Source organism: Ctenopharyngodon idella, chromosome 13 (assembly GCF_019924925.1).
Source record: "Ctenopharyngodon idella isolate HZGC_01 chromosome 13, HZGC01, whole genome shotgun sequence".
Classification (NCBI taxonomy): Eukaryota; Metazoa; Chordata; class Actinopteri; order Cypriniformes; family Xenocyprididae; genus Ctenopharyngodon; species Ctenopharyngodon idella.
The window spans coordinates 20,503,616-20,521,421 of NC_067232.1; the positions used below are offsets into that span (position 1 = coordinate 20,503,616).

Here is a 17,806-nt window from a genome sequence, read left to right on the forward strand (position 1 = left end):
CATGGTTATTTAATATATGGAACATTACTGTCGCATTAACAAACTTCAGAATTTTCAGCAAAAAACAACTAGATTATTATATAAAATGTAGAAATGGTGTAATGGTGTAATGATGTATGACGTACGGAACAAGCTATTGTTGTTGAATATTATGTCAAAAATGACTGTTGTGTCATTCTAAAATTCTCCTTCCACTCATCGTCTGTGAAGTGGTGCAGGATAACATTGTCCCACTAGTCCTTGCTTCGGACTTTCATCCACAGACGCCTGGTTTTGGGTGTGGGAAGGAGCATTTTTACTGCTTGATGTGCTCATCGCCCCCTTTAAATAGATAAATATTAAGTCTGCTTTTTAAAACAAAGAAAAACGCAATGGTATGGGGAAAGCTTAGCAACTGCCAACAGTGGGAAACTCTGAATATTCATATATTGCGTGCATGTCAAAAGATCTACTCCGATTTCAAGCTTGTGACATATAAATGCGCACATGATTTCATTCCGATCCAAACAAAAGGTGTCCGTGTAAACGTAGCTTATGGCACTGAAATGAATGAATTTCAGCAGTTAGCTACAACACAAGAACAGTTTAAAAGCATGTGCGTTCAGGTCATTCCTTCTTATATTTATTTTAGTCATCAAGAGTTATTTTTACATGTTATAAAAAGTGTTCTCACATTGTTAGCTGCTCTTTCCTGCAGCAAGAGCATCCTAAAACAGACACTAAGGGCAAAGACAGAGGGCATGGGTGTCGTCGCAGAGGGTGTGTTGTGTCTGGCAGTGAGAAGAGCTTTGAGAAGCAGCCATGACACTATTGTTTTCTGCAGATCTACGTCAGAAGCATGAAGCTAAGTGGAATATAGATGTCTCCCAGTGCTGCTGCCCACAACACCCAACAGACAATGCCCACATATGTCATCAGTAATGTAATGTCCCTTAACCACACAACAAACAAACCAGTGTGTCTGTTTAAAATACAGATTCCCAGCTGATTTATGACAAAGCTAACACTAAAGCACAATTTCATAACACATGATTCAATCAAACCCTTTACCAAACCAAAATTTGAGGCTATCTATTTATGTTAAGAGTTCCATATCAAGTTAAGGTAGAGGAACCGGGAGCTAAGAGAGACAATCCTGTGTGGTTATCCTTTCAGGAAAGCCAATCTTTCAGGTTCAGAAGTGACACTGTCTGTGGTGATATTGCTTAACACCTGCTCCTGTGTCACTCCAAGAGTTTACATACAGTTCACATGCTATACACAATGTAGATTAAGCTGTATCATATTTAATGAACAAACAAGTAAACGAATTAATGAACAAATGAGCAAATGAATGAACACAACAAGCACAATTGAACAAACAAAAAAATCGAACAAACTAAATGAACCAATGAATGAACAAATAAATGAACAAACAAATTTGAGCGAAGAAAAAAAATCAGCAAAGTAAAACAATACTTGCTGATATTTGTAGACACTAATGAGTTGCTGATTGATGTACTGATTTAGCAGTGCAACCAATCAAATGGCAGGGGAACATGAGAGAATAACTGCACTGACGCAGTTGAAAGCTGAAAAAAAATAAAATAAAGAGAAATAATGACAGTTAAGAGGGGAGTTAATGGTTAAGAGGGAAAAGCTGGAAAGCATAATGAGTCCATGATAATGACAGACCATGGTTAGACAATGGGAGAGAAGGTCAAATAAGGCCATCTTTTGGATAGCTGGATTGCACTCCAACTTATTTTGAGCCATTGCCTCTTAATTACTGACATTACAACAGGTACATGTGCAATTGAGCAGAAACAGAAAAATGCTTCTCTATTTGAAGGTAGCAATTCGGCTAATCAACAATTAACCATCATCTGTTAACGACTGGATAAAACATGGGATGTTGACCATTAAAGGTGAAGTATTCTAATCATAGGTTAATTCAACAAAAACTGCTAACATTATGGCACTATCAAAACAGATTATAAGTGAGTACAGAAATGACACACTTTATCACTTCACTTTGCAAAGATCTTACCTCCATACTTCACATTTATTGAGCTGAATGAATATCTGTACAGGCATAGGGTTAAGTGTTGGTACTTTACTTTCTGACCACAAACATGAAGCAGCTAAATATGGTTGTTATTCCACTTTTAAGTGCTTAAATCTGCTCTTTACACACAGGTTTTTTAATGGGGTGACAATGGCAATTCACTCTAAAAAAAATTCTGAAATTTCAGAATTAGTGATGGGCGCTTTCGAAATACTGCTTTGTGAAGCATCACAATCTTTGCAAATCATTTGTTTCAACCACTGATTCAGAGTGTGTATCAGACTGCCAAAGTCATGTGATTTCAGTAAATGAGGAGTCGTTACGACATATGTTTCAAAATATTTTGAAATGTCAATGGTTTGCCACTGCATTATTAAGGCCCCGATATACTTCCTGTGAAATCAAAGAACAAACTGATGTGACAAACTGATGTGACCATTTGGAGTTTGTTTTGGGAGTTTAAAACAGCTTGACAAAGCAAAGTTTCCAGAAAAGTTCCAAGCTGGTCTCATGGAAAGACGATATTGTGGAAACATTTTTTGCAAGTCGCAAAATACGTACCAATACGTACATATCACTGCAGTTTCCAAAAGAAATTAACTCTAGAGATAGTAAAACAGCAAGCACTTTAAGTTCGCTTCAGCTGGTAAACACCTTTGTCTACCATTGATCCATGGCAATTACATAATAGGTGTGAGGAGGCTCCGCCTTCTTTCACGTGGAAATATTTTCCGCTTTTTTTCTTCTGTTCAATACGTGGAGGTCAGACGTCCGCGAGTGAAAACATGAACTCATTGGAGAGCTGCTTTATAGTAGAAAATGAAGTTGTACTTCTGATGAAACAAGACACTGACACTGACTGTTTTTCCTGTTTAATTACCATATTAAACAGGAAAAACAGTCAGTGTCAGTGTCTCGTTTCATCAGAAGTACAACTTCATTTTCTACTATAAAGCAGCTTGATTTTAAAGCAATCTATTGTATAAAGTGTGCTATATAAATAAACGTGGCAAACTGCAGAGTTTGTGCAAACAAACATATCCAAGTTGCTATGATCAGATGCTTTTCTTATGCTTTATTAAAATGCTTGCTGCTTTCTCTTATATTGTATTAAAAAAAAAAAAAGCGTGCAGCACATATTTACATATGTATCTAAACGCCTCTCTCAGCAGTGTGGGCGGCATCAGATGTTCGATAACAGTATATCACTGCTCACGTATTTCGAACTTCGTTTTACCCCTAATTGAAGAACGAAAAAGAACTTCACTGTGACTATACTGGGGCCTTTAGAAATAAGTTCTTTAATGGCATCTATGGTTCCATGAATGACTTTGAACTTTTCCATTGCACAGAAGGTGCTTTATAGTAGTTAAAAGGTTATTTAGATAACTGGTTCTCAACCAGGGGGCCGGGGCCCACTAAGGGGCCTTAAGATGACTTAAAATTATTTAAAATAAGACAAAACAGGCATGAAAATAAGGTAAAACAACTAAAAATCAAGATATTTCTTATCATTTGGTTATTTTTTATAACGAATGTATCTCTCTAGTAATGCCAAGCTCTAAAATATTTTATCGGGTAGAAATAGTCATAAATAATAGTCTAATAAATAATAGACTGATACCAAGCTCTCCATAAAATAAACAAAACAAGCCCTACAATTTAATAAAATAACTAGGGCTGTCCAATAAAGGTGATGATAAGTTGAGCAACTTTTTGAGCAATGTTGCCAAGCGATGTTGCTTGGGCACTTTCCCTTTGAGAATGGGCAACACAATTCTATCTGGATACTTTAGATCGAAATTTGTTGCCCATTCTCAATGTGAAAGTGCCTAATCAACATCGCTCGGCTACACTGCCCAACAACATTGCTCAAAAAGTTGCCCTGTGTACCTTAATAGTTGACTAAATGCTAGTCAATGAAAAGAGGTTTAGTCGACCAAATTTTGGTAAAAAAAAACCTCCACAAGAAGTTGCAAAGTCCATGACAGACAGATCTTTAACACGGCTGGTCCATGTGGTAATTATGTTGGGCGGGAAATCGAAATGTTCTCCTATAATTCATCGACTTCAAACATGGCTTATCATTTGAAACATGTCAGTAGTAGCCTAGCATTAGCCATGGCTGCTCACTTTAACGTTATCGTTAACCTAGATAAATGTGCGCTATTATTAGGCGCATGTCCAAGTGTTCGTGTGGAATGTAGAAGCAAATTAGTACCACGCTTACTGCATGACGTTTAACTTAACGAGCATTTCTCTCTATAGGCACCTTAATTTATCTATAGGTGCTTAATTTATATTTTAAAAGCTCATTATTATGGTGTAGTATTTCTCTGTAATGTAGAACAATGTTAGCAATGTTACATATAATATTCTTTTTCAGCCCCAAAACTCAAACCATTTTCCGATGCCACCCCCAATATATATTTAAGTAATTAAATTAATATCATAAATGTGTGACTAGTTGACTAATGGTTTAAAAAAGAATGACTACTAGTCGACTAGAAAAATCTTTAGTCAGGGCAGCCTTAAAAATAACACATATTATATACTACATATTTAATGGTATTCGATGATTTGTAAGTTTCATTAAATAGATTACACTTTCAATAAAACATTTGAAATTGATTAGTGTATGGTGTTTTGTTTGGGCTGATTTTTCATTGCATTTACACCATTCCGACCAGCAGGAGTCTTCAGGTGTTTCGAGAGCTTCGAAACAGTTGCTGAATTCGAAACCACATAGCATACTACTCTTAAAGATATGGTAAAAGTAGTACGTGTAGTATACTAGTATGCAGTTCTGAATTCAGCAAGTCAATCATTTTGCTAAGCAACTGGTTCAATTCATTTAAAGTATCTTTTCTCCCATCACTAGCCGAATTTACCTTTAGTGTGCACATAACTGAACAACTAGTTATTAAAGAGTCCACGCAAAAATGAAAATTCTGTCATCATTTACATAATTTACAGTCACAATAAAGTGACTCACAATGTACTGCCACTGTATTGAATTCACCCAACCAAATGCTCATCTATTTAATATTCAATCTTCCACAAAGGAAAGTGTTTGCAATTTTAGAAGTGACAGCTATGTTCCTTACATGAAACAATAATTTCAATTTAAATGTTGTTTCAAAGACATTATAGCCCTCTGCCTTTGCAACAGCACACATTACAATCCAAAAGATATAATAAAATATGACAAAACAGTGAAAGAGAGATGGATGAGAGAGAATCATACAAGTAAAACTGGTAGTTCTTCAAAGGCTTATTATCTACTCTAATATTTTACAAAACTTAATCAGCACCAAAACACACAGCCTTTTCTCTTCGCCCACAGGAATGTAGCCGGAATAAAAAGACATTTATGCAACAAGAATGTTCATAATTATACATCACACATGCAGCGGCTTGTAGATGAGGACACACTCGTAGTAGGCATTTCTGGTTATACCTAGTTAAGGCATACCTATAGCCATTTGATCTATCTCAAGGAAAAAAGTCATTTCTTTCTAAGTTTAACAGTGTACTTCCCCATCCTTTAATTTACTTGGAGCTTTGAGAGAGAAGGAAAAAATAGTGAGTGTCTACCAGTCAGCCCATCCACTAAAGTGTCAGGCCAAGACACGGTTTAAAATCAAGTTGCTCTTCTAAAGCCTAGCACACACATAAAGACTCCTAGTCTCTTGTTTTCTGTCATGTTGGTGCACGTACTACACAACTGAATGCAGACTAGCAGTGCTAGAAACACTGTGTTTTAGTACAGTTCTGTTTGCATTAGCGAACAAATACATACCTTCAAGAACTGTTAAAGAAACAAAACGATGGTTCCAGAAGCAAAAATGGAACCAGATCTAGAACTTTGGCCTTCTGGTTATTTATCCTGAAAACATTTTTTATTTGACAGTATCTTAATGATAACATTAAGACTGATAATTTTAATGATAATCATCATAGACTGAAAGTTTATCATTTGCATGTGTTTTAGGTCCTGTCAGTTTAAAAATTCAAGCGATTTTAAACCATTCAAGCGCAAGAAGACGGGAAAGAGAACTCAATACAGCACACAAACACCGAATTCCAGTCTCTTTCACGTTTATTTGTTCTTGAACAGACACAGACATGCAAAATTATGTCAAAATGCGAGTCTCAGTGAGTATCCTCATAAACACAGTCGCTTATGCCTTAAGTAAACGTAAATAACTAAACAGATGTGTATCAGTATACTGGATCTGTGCATTCAGTCTTAAAGTGACAGCAGCCTAATAAACCTAATAATTACCAAAATTAATTATATTTAACTTATACAGTGAAGACTGTGCAGTGTTATTTTACATTTGATGATACAATTTCTGTACCTGAATGTTGTTAGACTTAACTGAAAAACAGAAACCACTGTTTATTTCATTTGTATCTTTGTTCTATTGTATTTATCTATGCTTTTAATTTGTTTATTATTTTCTATGGACTCCCCTACAAAATCACCAATCATTCTAGAATGATTAATTCTTTCCAAATAGAGCTATTCAAGTCATCTGGTGAAATATCAATATCAGTTTTTTTTTTCCCCAATATCGTGCAGCCCTATTTCAGTTGTATTTATTTGTGCTATTGCTAATTTATTTTATTTCTGACTGTCTATAATAATATTTGAAATTTATATTAGTTAGTCTAGTTGTTTTTGCTGTGATATTTTTGTTAAAATCATAGGCAAAAGTTCCTTGTGTGTTCTGATGATTTTTGTTCATGGTATTCAGCTGCAACAGAATGTTTTGCAAAATGTTTGATCTAAATGATCGATAAGCAGAATCGGAATCACTAAAATTCAAGCGATACCCAAACTTAGTTCACAACCCTACTGAAAGCAGATAAAAGACAGTGCAGACAGACATGGTGGGCGTGTAGAATCAGCCCAACCTCTAACTTATTCTGAAGTTTACACAGCCGGTAGACCTCGGCCTTCACACCTCCAACTGGCCCCACCATGCAGCTCTTGGTTAAAGCAAATGGAGATGAAAAGCTCCTGCAATGAGCTGCCTAGGATGAACAACATAACACTGACATGCCCTTTAGAACAGAATAAGCCAACAGCGTGCAAGTGCGGGCACGACCGGGGAGGAGTTGTCTTTGAAATAGGTGAGAGTGTGTTTGTGTGCATGTATAGGGTTCGTGGGAAAATAGGTGACTGAGTAATTCTCGTAGTCTGACCAAACCTCTACAACCTTTCTCACACTTTCTCACAAATTACTTCCAAATTACGCAAGTGCTTCCCACGAGCCAGACCAAAGCCTACTTCTGCACACATCTGTCTCACAGACTGATGCTCTTTTTCTCTTATACTATCAGGCACATGCCTGTCTTGACAGATACTCACTATGACACACACAGACATGCTCTGCCAGGAATCCTGCTTGCCTGAGGACGAAAGGCTTGGGTAGGGTTGCACCTAAAATGGTCTTATTTAAAATGGGACATTTTTTCCAGGGACTTAGTAGCTACTAGTTTGTTTGTAAATAAATCTCTAGTTAATTTGGTTGCATCATTTGCTTTCAAAGCAAAACTTCTAGGTAAACCCTCCCTAAAGTAATGAATCATTTAATATGACGTTTACCTTTATTGATCGAAGCAGCCTTAAAAAGCTGAGCATTTCAGTTTTATATTAATAAATTAAGTCACTTACAAATGAGGAACATCACAAGCAACACTTTACAGGTCTCATTTGTCAAAGGCCCACTGAAGTGTCTTGGAACGCGCAGCATTATTCAATGTGTTGATGTAATTTCAACTGAAACAGAAAGACAGGGTGGGATATATGGAACAGCCCCGCCCCTTTTTTTAAAATCGCCAATAGCATTTCGTTTATATCACAGCTTGGCCAGAGCCGCTGAGCTCGGTAAAGCTTTGGTTTCCTTCTAATCTCTTACCGTTTCTGAGCAGACTGCTAGCACTGCGGCGGTTCGCGTGACACTAACGCGTAAACGGACTTCATTTGCGTCAATGGAAAGCATATTTACACTGTCTGAATCGTTCCCTATCCTCTATATAGTGCACTATGTTCTATTCACCATATAGAAACTAGTAAATGTGTGAACAAATGATCGATTTTAGCCACAGCTTCATCGTCTGCTTATAGTGTAGGAGGGGGCGGGACTTCAGATTCTAGAAAGCATTTGATTTGACAGAAGATTTGATGAGAAGCTGAAGTGCGCGGTGATGTCATGAAAATCTGTGATCCATTTTAGCGGAAGTGAGAGACTTAAGTTTTGAATTCTTATATCTCCTAAATGTGAATTTTGTCATTGTTTTGGAACACACCAGCTTATTCATAACCTTAAGACGAACATATTCATACTAAAAGCTAAAAAAAATACATTTTGATTTCAGGGGGACTTTAACATTAGTTAATGTATTAACTAACATGAACTAACAATGAACAATACATTTTTTACAGTATTTATTAATCTTTGTTAATGTCAGTTAATAAAAATCCAGTTGTTCATTTGTTCAGTTTGCTCATGTTTGTTCACATTGAATTAAATAATGTTAACAAATACAACTTTTGATTTTAATGATGTATAAGTAAATGTTGGAAATAACATTAACTAAGATTAATAAATGCTGTATATTGTTCATTCTTAATTCATGTTAACTAAAGTAGTTAACTAATGTTAACTAATAAAACCTCATTGTAAAGTGTTTGTTATAAGAGCCAACAATATTCATTGTAAACAATCCCAAATTTAAAGTATAATAAGAGTTATAAAAATGGCCTAAATAATCATGAAATATTAATAAAAAAATATATTTAAATGTTGTATTGAAAAGAAATAAACTTGACATTTATTCATTTACATTTTTTAAATAAATAAATTTAAGTAAATAATAAATAATTATTTTCAGAATTCAAACAGTTTATACATAGTTTATATCGTTGTTGGGGGTTTTTTTGTCAATGTAAATTAGCACAAATGTCAACATCCTCATATATGTCTAAGGGATTGAAGTCACACAAAACATGATCTCAATTATGTAATTCAGTATATCAGATACTTTTTTCCAATCGTTATTACTGCATGCATACTGTGGTTAAATGTCAAATGCTTTCAATGGGACAAAACGCTGATGTTAATGCTGTGTAAATAGTAAATAAGTCCTTGTGTAAGCCCTAACTAGGAAAAGTTGTAACTTAGAACTGGTGCAACCGGCCCCAGGTTACTTGTTTGCACTGTCATACCATCTACTTTGTGAGCTCTACCTAAGAAGTCTTCAACTTTTCATTTGTCAACATACCTAATATAAATAGAGAGAGAGGGGGAAATCAATGGGTTCCTCGAAAACTAATAAAAAGTACTTGTGTGAGAACAGATTTTGGTAGTATCAGATGCTGCATGTTTAGACAGTACAGCAACACAGCTCAACAGAGCTTTAATAAGAATTAAAGCTGCAAGCAGCGATGAAAGGGCCCTCGCACCCGGGCTCTCCGCAAGCCATTGGCCTCAGGAAAACAGTGAACAGTTGGCGACATGCATGTAAGCGAGTGAATACAGGAGAATTATGGCCAAGTCATTTCAAAGTGCCACACTTCCTGCTGCCAACAGGTGGCGCTTTGACCGTAACTGAATATTGCCATGTAGATGTCTTCTTGGAGCAGATCGGACATTGTATGTATGCCTGAGTTACTACAACTTCCTGTTTCATGGCGTTAATCGCATACATTAGCACTTAGCCAAGTGTTTCATGATTTAACGTGTTTCTAGTATGTTTGGTACTTTGTGGCATATTGAAATGTGTTTCTGGGAATGAATTAAAGTGTAAAGCATACCATTTCCTGTTGCCAGCAGGTGGCACTATGACTAACTGAATATTGGCATGTAGATGTCTTTAGGCCAGAACTCTAATAAAACATGTGAAGTTTGGGGCAGATCGGACATTGTATACCCGAGTTACAACAACTTCCTGTTTCATGGCGAAACATCGAACTTTGCCAGGCTGCCACGAACACACCCTTCAGCGAAAACTCTAGATCTTCGCAATTTAATGTGACAAAGGCCTTTAGATTAGACTGACCAAATATGATGTTGATCTGATTAAAGCTGTAGGAGGAGTTCATAAAAAGTGCAATGTCTGGAAATGGCAAAAACTGCACACATTTTGCAAAGAAAATTCAAAATATCTGACTTTCTGTTGGGTTTTCAGATTTCGCTCCAAAAGACTTTATTGTAGGTATTGGGCTGTTAGATGTGTGTACCAAATTTCATACCTGTACGTGAAACGTAGTGTCAGGGGCACTTTGTTGAAATTTTGTAGGTGGCGCTATTGAGCCATTTTGCCACACCTAATTCTGAAACCCATATCAGATGTAAAATGTCACCACTTTTGACATGTGTGCAAAGTTTCATGAGTTTTCAAGCATGTTTAGGTCCTCAAAAATGTGATTCATTTCGGAGAAGAAGAATAAATGGCTGAGCAATTCCAATAGGGTCGGTGCTCGGGCCCTAATTAGAGAGCTGTCAGCATTGAAATGGAACATATGAAGATTTTCATCTCATTGTTTTCAATCTGTTTATGTCTGTCTATCCATTTGTAGTAATCTGTGTAAACAAGCATCTATTTTTTTATGTTTATATTTCAACTCTTATTTCAGGCAACATCTCTGTATATATGTGAACTCGTGTGCTTGTGTAAATAGATCAGATCAGGAGATTCTGCACACAGACTTATAAGGCTCTCTGTCTTCAATAATAGGGGCCAATCATGCCGCAATCCAATCTTAGATGGCAACATAAAAGCAGGCGATTGTATTGGCACTATACTTCTCCACACCACAATGGAGCTTATGATGGCACATCAATAATTCACATCTCCGTCTGTGTTAGACTACAAAGACCAGAGCAGTTTCTAGGGTCGCCCTGAGTCGGTGGCCAAGTCACCTACTGCACATCTGCCATATCAGGGCTCCCCTTAAAGGGATAGTTTACCCAAAAATGAAAATTCGTTCCAAACCCGTAAGACTTTCGTTCATCTTAGGAACACAAATGAAGATCTTTTTGATGAAATCTGAGAGCTTTCTGTCCCTCTGTTGACAGCAACACAACTGACACTTTAACACTTCAAAATGTTCATAAAGAAACAGTAAAACTAATCCATATGTATTGAGCGGTATAGTATAATTTTCTGAAGAGACACGATGGCTTTATATGATGAACAAATTGAATTTAGGTTTATATTCGCATATAAACATTCATCAACTGACACATCAGTTATGGTTAACAGAAGCTCAAGCATATTAGCTTGACGCGTGCGAGAACCAATGAGGTTCATTCTCGTGTTACGCAGCACGTTTGAGCTTCCGGAAGAGGTTTGTTCTCACACGTCAAGCACGTTCGGCAATGCTTCTGTTTATGTTCGCTGATCAATGTTTATATGTGAATAAAAGCCTAAATTAAATCTGTTCATCGTATAAAGCAATTGAGCCTCAAAGTTGTAGTTGCATAGCTGTCTATGGAGGGACAGAAAGCTCTCAGATTTCATAAAAAAGATCTTCATTTGTGTTACAAGATTAACTAAAATCTTACGAGAATTGGAATGGCATGAGTTTTCATTTTTGGGTGAACTATCCCTTTAAATGGACCAAGACTGATGCTCTACATATAAACTTTTGTTCAACAGAACTAGTTTGTACTACAGTATTTGATGATATACAACTAGATTAGGTTACACTTTATTTTAAGGTATCCTTGTTAGTGTAATTATACATTTAGGTACTGAGTAGTATTAATTAACAACAAGTACTTACTACTTACTAAAGGATTAGGGTTAGGATTATGCTTTGGTTTGGGGTTAGTTGCCTGTAAATACGCATAATTTACTGTTATTACTACAGTACATGTAAGTACATGTACATGTAAAGTGTAACAAAGATCACTGTAAAAATAAAGTGTTACCCTATATTACCTAGTATATTGTTCATTGATATTCTATTACTCTGGTACAATTCATTGTTTTGACTGAACTCAAAACATTTAGACAGGGCAGCCAGGATATGGTGATGCTTATCGTGTTTGCCAATGAAAATCAAATATAGACTGAATTGAAAATATAAAATGGTGTAAAATGTTGGCTGCTGTATATTTCAGTCATAAAGGTGATACTCTCATGGTCTGATTCTATACGGCAATTAGTGGCTGATTTATTATGGTTAATGGTTAGTGTTTCTATGAAAGTATCACTAAATTTTGCTCTGATTCATATATTTTTTGACTTCCATAGCTTAAATGTAATCTTATATAGACAGCTCAGTTAAGTTATATGAACTTATTTAATTATTTTATTTTAACTGTAAAAAGTAATACTACTCAAAATTGTGGCAACAGATTACAAGCAATATTATTAATTAAATTCAACATATAAGAATTGAGTTAGAATTAATCAAATTAATTCCTTAAAAGTCAACCATTTAAAATGTGTAAAATTAGCAAACACCATTACAAAAACCACAAACTGACATAAAAAGCAAAGAGTCAAACTGAACAACGAAATCAAACACTGATCACCACAATGGTGACCAAACATTTTCAATAAAATCAACATCAACATCTTATTCTCTGTTAATTCATGTGTTTCTCTTTCCTTCCGTGATTCTACTTGTTATCATCAGGTGTCTTCAATGTTGGCAATAAAAAATAAAGAGTTCTTAATTCATCTTTGACGTCTGTCTGTTATTCAGATATTTTTGTTTAAATTTTACTTAAATTTTACTTGTTTTGAATGGTTGACATTTAAGGAATTAATTTGATTAATTCTAACTCAATTCTATTTGTTGGATTTAATTAATAATATTGCTTGTAATCTGTTGCCAAAATTTTATGGAGTAGATATAGCATATTACTTTTTACAGTGTACATTTTTAATCACGTAATTTAGAAATGGTAAAGTTACCTGACAAAACATTTTACAGTTTCGGCCTATGTGTGGTTACAAAATGCTACAGATTTACGAATACTGTCCTAACCTAAACAGATTCAAAGATGCAAGTTCTCGGACCGTTTGGCATCATATTATCATATGTCTGCATTAATGATGGCTGCATGGCTCTTTGCAGCTGCAGAAATATTTATGACAGGCAGACAACCTCTTTCACCGTCTCTATGCAACCGGGGTTATCTGAGCATTCATCTGAGGCCTTTGCTGCAGAAATTATGCAGGTGGCATCAGAGAAAGAAGAAAGCAACACAATACACCTGCTGCTGGCGCATGACACGAATGATGTGAAGAGAACATTCAAGAGAAGATAAACGTGTTCTCATTTTGGTGTGTGTGGGGGGGGGGGGGGGGGGGGGGGGGGGGGGGTATTTTGAACACTGAGGTTGTCTACCCAAGGCAATAAAATATCTCACTATGACAACAATAAACTGTCGTCTTAAAAAAAAAAGGAATTTTACAAGTATTTTGAGGCGTAATCTGTCTCGCGCAACGAAAAACTGTCATTTGGCGCCACTAGAACAGTCAAAACACTGATATTTTTGGTGATGTTCCTAAGATGTAACTAAATCATTCATTTAAAAAACTGACAGAACTTCTAATGTTTTGTCTAGTGTCGACATGCTGATCGCAATGGAAAGCTGGAGCAGCTTACGGTTGCTGTGGTTACCTCCTCAGTTTAAAGCAAATTCTGTTTGCTAGCATCTATTTGAAGACAGGTGATACGCCCCTCTGGTCAACTTGTAACCTAACTTTTGTAGTTACTGAAATGTTTACAAACACTGAAATGCATATATACCTGTATGAAAAACAATATGAACTCTTAAGACTTCACCCTACGACCTTTTACTTTCAACTGAAAACAAAAACATCTTAAACTGTTGACTGTGTTTTGGAACATGGACGCCAAATCTTTTAACCGTGTTCCAAATCACAGCGACCATTAAATGGTTCCAACATGGTTTGGGGGTATCCTCCATAATTCGCACCCTGAAAACAATAATCTACAAAAAGACATTACCCAGTCCTCGAAGTGTTTGCTGTCGTTATGCAGCAATTCCTCGAACTGAATGGTGCAGTTGGCTACAAAGTCGTCGTAGCCAATCGGCGCGTCATGAAACACCGACAGTTCAATCTTCCGGCCGTCGTGCACCTCCGTCACAAACTCATCGTGCCAGACGGGACTGTTGGTCTTCTGCTTGGTCGAGGTCTGACCCACGCGAAAATCATCTACGTTGAGGGCGATGTACGTGTCCAGCAGGAAGGTTTGCGTCTTGGGGCCGACGGCGTGTCTCAGAGACCAGGCTGTGGGCTTAAGGTCCAAAGCCTCGCAGATCTTAATCTTCAGCAGACCGTTAAAAACCACCATGGCCACTTTCGAGAGATTTAGTAACAATATTCCACTTAAGCGCCTGGTTAATTATTCAACCAGTGTATGTTACGGTCCACCGGTTTGTTTTCGGGATTGTTGTTCCTTATAAAACAACGGTAAATGTCCTTCGTCGTCCTCGTGGATCTGCATGCAAAGTGTAGAAGGTCCAGACAGAAAGGGAATGTATTGCTATGACCTACGGACAACCTGTATGTGGCTTTGAAGCTGTCCAAACACCCCTGTAGGCAGTCAGCAAAGCAAGTTGGAGCGAAAAGGGAGAGCTACAGTGTATCAGCACCGATACGACCAGCATTCCACACCTCAAAATATGCCAGATATATATGCTGGATCTCCTCAGGGTGAGCCTGTTCCCTCGTCTGGCTGGAGCGCTGCTGGATGTGTCTCCTCCGCGCATTGGGAGGAAAGTTATCCCCGCAAAGCGTCTTTCGATTCCCCCCAGACAGGAGAACGTGAACGAGTGTTTTCAAGGGCTCCGTACTCACTTGCTTCTCCCAGGGTCCTTGTTTGACCGTCGGTACTCAGTTTCCTGCAGACCTGCCTCTTTTTCTCCTGACTGTGTGTGTGTGAAGGCTGGTCCAGGAAATGCGCAAAACACGTCAGTTAGTGCGCGGGAGAGGGCTGAGTGAGTGCGGCACTGGGGCGGCCCTGCTGGACCCGCTGCTGCTGCTGCTGCTGCTTCTGGTCAAGCATCATCCACGGGATGAAGCGTGTATGTGAATACCAAGTGTGAATAATGCACCCTGCTCAAGTTATGCAATGCAGACGACCACAGACCGTATGAAGACCCTCTGTGACATATTTTTAGTTATAACTGAATACTTCTATTAGGCCTATTTTAATATATCATTAATGATTATTTGAACGGATTGGTCTACCCTCATGCTATAGCCATTTCTATAATAATTTTCTTATTGGCGTTTATGGGTGTTATCCTCATCTTGCACATGGATGTTTACAATGCATACTGTGGCAACTCCACTGGTAATCAACCCGTTTTTTCCAACCATTTTTACTCATGAACAAAATCGAGTTGAAAATTCAAAGTCGAGTAAAAATGACAGGAGTTATTACAGCAAGTTAAATGCAAACAAAAATGTTATGACATAATGATGAAAAAACGTTTTACAGTAATTGCAAGATAAAAACTAGGCTACTTCAAATAGATGGTGATGTTTTTGTATATTATGTAGCTACATAACATTAAAAATGTGCAATAAAATTTGTAACACTTGATCTGAAGACAGACTTTTGTCAACTGAGGACAACTTTGAAGTTGAAAATGTGATATATTGAGGTCCACCTTATCATCAATAGTCAAGCAAAGCGCCTTCTCGTGGATGGAATTTCCATTACAGCAACAGGCTTAGATGGTGCTTTATGATCAAAAAATATATGGAATAAGTATAATGAAGGAATTATAAGTAATGTGTACTGTACTGACAGTGTTGCATCGTTCATTTAAATGTGCCTTCAATGGCGCATATGAAAGCACACAGCCTACAAATTTCTTAACCGAGTTTTACAAATGCTTCCCTGTTGCTCTTTCTGTTGTCTTGAGCTGCTCCAAAGTGCAGAACATTTTATTTAGAAAAATGTTTTTGCTCCGGGTTATTATAAAAGGTGTCTGATGCTCTCTGTCTGTTTGTAATTTAAACAACTTTTATCATAACGATTAAGATTAAAGGGATAGTTCAAAAAAATAAAAATAAAAATAAAAAATTCTGTCATCATTTACTCACCCTCAAGTTGTTCCAAACCTGTATGAAATTCTTTCTTCTGCTGAACACAAAAGAAGATATTTTGAAGAATATGGGTATCTAAACAGTTGTCTTCCATAGTAGCCTATTTTTTCCCCCATATTTCCAATGGGGCCATACCCATATTCTTCAAAATATCTTCTTTTGTGTTCATCAGAAGAAAGAAATTCACACAGGTTTGAAACAACTTGAGGGTGAGTAAATGATGACAGAATTTTCATTTTTTGGTGAACTCTCTCTTTAAATCATATTAAGCAGTCTTTAAATCCAGTAGGTGGCAGTGTCCTTATACAAGTGTTCTTTCTGACCGTTAAGATGCATAATATTGCTCTGCCTTTCAAGCTGTAAACATAGTTTGAGTGCTTGATTAATTCGTTAATACAAGTGAATCATATATCCATACCTATCTTAATCTCAAATCTTCAATATAAATAATGTAAAAACATAAAAAAAGATAAAGGAAATATATCTTTATGTAGGCTATAGTGACAAGACTATGAGATAAAGTCTATAAAATGACCACTTAAAATAAAGACACCATTATTGCAGCCTGTTTTATTACAAATACTTTTATTCATCAACTTTCACTTATAACACAGCATTTTGTTTGCATCCCTTTATTTATGTTCATTATTGCGCACATGTAACCAAACAAGTATGTTTGCTCAGTTCACACCACTTCAGATTTACAAGTGACTGAAAAGGCTAGGCCACTGTCCTCAGGTTAGCTGTCTCAAATATCAGTTATTGATTTAAACATCAGCACCTGAGGCATATCTGAACACTAGTTGAACAAGAAATGTTTTTATCAATTTATTTTTATTAACATAAGCACAAATCTAAGTCTTGAAGTGCAACATTCCCATGGGATAATAATATTAAGATCAAACAAATTTTACATAACAAATGATCGCAAAGTCTTTTTAAAAAAAAATACTTAAATGGTAAAGAACCGCATAAACTTTCGAAAACTCAATTTAATGCAATTCATTTTGAACTGTGTCCCTTTTGTTTCAGACACAATAATCAGATGAGTGATGTCTGCTGGAGGATGAATGGTGATGTTGTTTCGACATCAGGACATTTCCCTGAGGCTGGTTCTCATCCTGCAATGACATTAGTCAAAGATGTTCTAGCTCACACTATGGCCTCACACGAGTCTAGCATGTGGTGTGACTCCAAATGATGACATCACCAGTAGGAAGAAAATGAATGCCCCTTTGAGACATTGATAGTGCAGGGTTTATGAGTGTGTAGGCTCTGTGTTGCAAGAATAGAAGCAGCCATTTAGGGCTCTTTGAGGGTCTTAAAGCTTACTTCATTCCACCCCCAAAATGACAGCGTTGATGTTCATATACTTAGTGCATTAGAAATTACTGTCGGCGACTGCCAATAGAAATCAGACCTGTGGACAATGCTTCTTTGTTTGGACATAAATAGACACATGAGAGGCCATCCTGAACAAACTTAAACCCCATGACAAGAAACATATGTAACATGGCACATTCAATTTTGTGCATCAGTTTGGATTTGTATATGCAAAAAAAAAAAAAAAAAGAAACTCATAGCATGCCCCATATGTGAATCAAAACACATGTATCTTGTCTAATAAAGCATAGGCCT

The 17,806-nt window shown here is 36.7% G+C and overlaps 1 protein-coding gene across 2 annotated transcripts in view; it reads right to left on the minus strand.

The window, feature by feature from the left end:
- Positions 1-16,166, minus strand: part of prkceb (protein kinase C, epsilon b) — a 135,123-nt gene extending 118,957 nt beyond the window's left edge. Inside the window, exon 1 of one of the 2 annotated variants that reach the window (XM_051916629.1) lies at positions 14,055-16,166. In XM_051916629.1, the coding sequence (XP_051772589.1) occupies positions 14,055-14,402 (348 nt within the window). In that variant the 5' untranslated portion in view covers positions 14,403-16,166. The remainder of the gene's footprint in view (positions 1-14,054) is intronic. The other variant, XM_051916628.1, reaches the window with a different exon arrangement.
- Positions 16,167-17,806: the final 1,640 nt, after the last annotated feature.